The 4,771-nt window shown below is 42.5% G+C and overlaps 1 protein-coding gene across 1 annotated transcript in view; it reads right to left on the minus strand.

The window, feature by feature from the left end:
* Positions 1–39: 39 nt before the first annotated feature.
* LOC128247612 (uncharacterized) overlaps positions 40–4,771 on the minus strand; it is a 44,942-nt gene continuing 40,210 nt past the window's right edge. The window contains exons 7-8 of the mRNA XM_052967304.1: positions 4,206–4,292; positions 40–882 (exon numbers count right to left, since the gene is read on the minus strand). Coding sequence (XP_052823264.1) covers positions 814–882; positions 4,206–4,292 — 156 coding nt within the window. The 3' untranslated portion in view covers positions 40–813. The remainder of the gene's footprint in view (positions 883–4,205; positions 4,293–4,771) is intronic.

The following is a 4,771-nucleotide window of genomic DNA, read 5'->3' on the forward strand; positions in this document are numbered from 1 at the left end:
ATATATATATATATATATAGAGAGAGAGAGAGAGAGAGAGAGAGAGAGAGAGAGACATACATACATATGTATATTTGTATATATATCTTTATCTTTAATCTTTTACTTTTTTCAGTCATTAGACTGTGGCCATGGTGGGATACCATCTTGAAAGATTTTAGTCAAAAGAATCGACCCCAATACTTTTTGTACTTAAAGCCTGTCTTTTTTTTTTTCTCTTAGTCTCTTTTGCCAAACTTTTAACTTATGGGGACATAAACACACCAATACCAGTTGTCAAGCAGTGATGGCAAACACAGACACGAAGACACACACATGCTTGCACATGCACACACACACACACACACACACACACACACACATATGACAGATTTCCTTTCAGTTTCCATCTACTAAATTTACTCACAAGGCTTTGACCAGCCCTGGACAGAAAGACCGATTTTATGACACCCTCTTGCAGACTACCTCGTTGACGAATGACAGGGACCTTCTCTTTGTGGCTGGTGACATCAATGGACATGTTGGACAACATACAGGGGGCTTCCATGGCGTACATGGAGGCTATGGTTTTGGTTCCTGCAATGAGGAGGGAACCAGGCTGCTGGAGTTCTGAGATGCAAATGATCTTCTGGGTTGCAATACTAACTTCAGGAAAGTTGCCAGTCACCTACCATTCTGGCAGACACACTAGCCAAATTGACTACATCCTCACCAGAAAAAGGGAAAGATGGCTGCTTATAAATGCCAAAACCTTCCCAGGTGAAGAATGTACCCCACAACATAGACTGGTAGTTAGTGACTTCAGGATCAGGGCTAAGTGGATGCCCAGAAGATGACTAGCATGGAGGAAAAGGGTCTTCGAATTCTGCGATCCTGCGGATCCTGCGAATGGACAGAGATTTAGAAACATATTACTCGAAGCCTTCGACGAAATAGAAGGGGATATAGCTTCACATGATGTGGAAGACAACTGGATATTTCTATGGGCAACCTGCTAAGAGCCACTGACCAGATCTGTGGATGGTGCAAAGTCCTCTATCGATCCGAAATAACGTGGTGGTGGAACAATATGGTTGACAGGGCTATTAGAGGCTTGGAAGGACTGGAAGAACAGTGGTAGCAGAGAATTGTATCAGACTGCCAGAAGGGAAGCAGATAAGAAAAAATTTGCCAATGTTCTGCGCCGTGAGGACCAAAGACTTGAGGTATTTCGTGTTGCAAGACAGTATGTGAGAGAGAATCGTGATGCTGTAGGAGAGAAATGTATCCGCATGGATGATGGTTCACTTGCACTTAATGAGGCTGCAAAGAGAGAGGTCTGGAGACGCCACTATGAAAGGTTGCTCAATAAAAAAAGTGAATGGGAGAAAGAGAGTCTGCCGAATGTCGACCCAACTGAGGGACCAGCTATCCGAGTTGACAGTACCAAGGTAGATAAAGCAATTAAGAGTATGAAGACAGGGAAAGCCCCCGGCCCATCAGGAATCACTGCAGAGATGCTCAAAATATCTGGCAGTGTTGGCTATAGCCTAGTCACCCATATAGTTAGCCAGGTGATGCATGAAGGAGTCATACCCAATGACTGGTGTAGCAGCGCCATAGTCAACTGCTACAAAGGTAAAGGTGACGCTTTAGATACAAATAATTACAGAGGTATCAAGTTATTGGATCAAGTAATGAAGGTCATGGAGAAAGTCATAGCCCAACTAATTAGGGAGAGAGTCAGTCTAGAGGAGATGCAGTTTGGGTTTATGCCAGGGAAAAGCACCACTGATGCTATATTTCAGGTAAAACAGTTGCAGGAGAAATATCTAGCCAAAGATAAACATCTGTACCTGGCTTTCATTGACATGGAGAAAGCCTTTGACAGGGTCCCCCGATCCCTTATCTAGTGGTCAATGAGGAAACTAGGGATAGATGAATGATTAGTGAGAGCTGTGCAAGCCATGTACAGAGACGCTGTCAGTAAGGTGAGGGTTGGCAACGAGTACAGTGAAGAATTCCGGGTAGAGATAGGGGTCCACCAAGGTTCAGTCCTCAGCCCCCTCCTATTTATCATAGTCCTCCAGGCAATAACACAGGAATTCAAGACAGGATGCCTCTGGGAGCTCCTCTATGCTGATACCTTGCTGTAATTGTTAAGTCACTATCAGAACTAGAGCAGAAGTTTCAGGTGTGGAAACAAGGATTAGAATCAAAGGGCCTTAGAGTCAACCTAGCTAAAACCAAAGTCCTAATAAGTAGAAAGGCAGACAAACCACAAATCCCTTCCGGTAGATGGCTCTGCTCGATCTGTAGAAAAGGCGTAGGTAAAAACTCTATAATATGTACCCAGTGTAAGCTATGGACACATGAGAGGTGCAGCAATATCAAAGGAAAGCTAACTAAGAAGATAGTTTTGTATGTGGCAGATACACAGGAGCAATAAACACTGAACATGTGCAGAGTACAACTTCTGTCACATTCCAGGAAGAAAAACTTGAAGTAGTTAATAGCTTCTGTTACCTAAGTGACCAAGTCAGTAGCGGGGAAGGGTGCGCTGAAAGTGTAGCTACTAGAATAAGAATAGCCTGGGAAAACTTCAGAGAGCTCTTACCTCTGCTGGTGACAAAGGGCCTCTCGCTCAGAGTAAAAGGCAGACTGTATGATGCATGTATACGAACAGCCATGCTTTATGGCAGTGAAACATGGGCCGTGACTGCTGAGGACATGTGTAAGCTCGCGAGGAATGAAGCCAGTATGTTCCGATGGATGAGTAATGTCAGTGTGCATACTCAACAGAGTGTAAGTACCTTGAGAGAAAAGTTGAACCTAAGAAGCATCAGATGTGGTGTGCAAGAGAGACAATTGCACTGGTATGGTCATTTGGTGAGAATGAATGAGGATAGCTGTGTGAAAATATGCCACACTCTAGCGGTTGAGGGAACCTATGGAAGAGGTAGACCCAGGAGGATCTGGGATGAGATGGTGAAGCACGACCTTCAAACATTAGGCCTCACTGAGGCAATGACTAATGACCCGAGACCTTTGGAAATATGCTGTGCGTGAGAAGACCCAGCAAGACAAGTGAGATCATAACCCGTGGCCTTTACCAGGGGTGTAGCCATCCCACTTATGTATACCTTTCTTTCTTTGGACACAAAACCCTGCTTGCGAAGACCTGTTGAGGCAAGTGAAATTGAAATCAAATCAAATTCGATGACTGGCATCTGTGCCAGTGGAACGCTAAGAGCACCATCCAAGCATAATCATTGCCAGAGCAGCTGTCTGGCTTCCATGCCAGTGGTATGTAAAAAGCACCATTTGAGCATGATTATTACCAGCTTAGCCATACTGGCACTTGTGCCGGTGGCACGTGAAAAAACATTCGAGCGAGGTCGTTGCTAGTGCCGCTCAACTGGCTCCTGTGCAGGTGGCACGTAAAGAACACCATTTGAGCATGGCCGTTGCCAGTACCGCCTGAGTGGCCCTCGTGCCGGTGGCATGTAAAAGCACCCAGTACACTCTTGAGTGGTTGGCGTTAGGAAGGGCATCCATCTGCCAGATCAGATCGGAGCCTGGTGCAGCCATCTGGTTCGCCAGTCCTCAGTCAAATCGTCTAACCCATGCTAGCGTGGAAAGTGGACGTTAAACGATGATGATGATGATGATGATGATTGCCCAAAGTGCCATGCAGTGAGACTGAACCTAGAATCTAGATTGGGAAGCAAATTTTTGTCATGCAACTCCATATTTGTGTGGATACACACACAAACACACACACACACACACACATATATATATATAAAATGTAGGTACAGGGTCTTAAATTTTAGTAAGAGAGAGTTAGATGATTAAGTGAGACTCATTATTTCACTGGTACCTTAATTTACTGACCCCCAGAGGGATGAAAGATGAAGGTGATCTTTGCTGGATTTGAAATTAAAATGTAAAAAGATGGAACTACATCAGGCTTTTGAGCAAATGTTCAAACAATTCTGCCAATCTGTCAACAATTTGTTTTTGGTCATAACATTTTCTTTCAAAGATATCTTTTTAGAATAAAACATAATAAAACAGAATAGAGAACAGAATACAACAGAAAGAATAGATTGGAATAGAAAATAATATAGAAGAATAGAACAGGATATAGTTGACTTGCATCTCAATAATACCAGCAACAACAACATTATCAACTTTTTGTGGATATGCTCTATATTACTCACCGGGTCTTTAACAAAGAAGACAATCTTCTTTACTTGAATGATGATATGGAGATCACTAAGTTTCTCTTTCCAGAATTCATACTGAACCTTTGTAGAGTATCAGAAAAGAAAAAAGAACAAAGTCAATTATTAGTGGCACATTACCAGCATTTGGTTATAACACCATTATTACTAAGTATTTATTATATCTATCTATTCATAGAATGATGCAGTTTAACTGCATCATTTATCTTTTACTTGTTTGTCATTAGGCTGTGACCATGCTGAAGCACCACCTTGGGGAACTTTTAGTTGAATGAATCAAATCCAGTACTTATTTTTTTATTGGTAACTTTTAGCGAACTGCTAAATTACAGGGACATAAACACACCAACATTGATTGTCAAGCAGTGGTGGTGGGGCTAACCACGAAACCTTTTGCTATTTTCTGTCCCTGTTTATTTCTGTGTTCCTTTCTGTCAAAGAGCATAGGCTCAAAACACAAAAGACTTTCTCACTTTCCGAGCCTTAAACTAATACATCTGTTTGTTGTTTACACACCTGTCTTCATCTTTTGTTTTTTTGTA

This window comes from Octopus bimaculoides, chromosome 4 (assembly GCF_001194135.2).
Source record: "Octopus bimaculoides isolate UCB-OBI-ISO-001 chromosome 4, ASM119413v2, whole genome shotgun sequence".
Classification (NCBI taxonomy): Eukaryota; Metazoa; Mollusca; class Cephalopoda; order Octopoda; family Octopodidae; genus Octopus; species Octopus bimaculoides.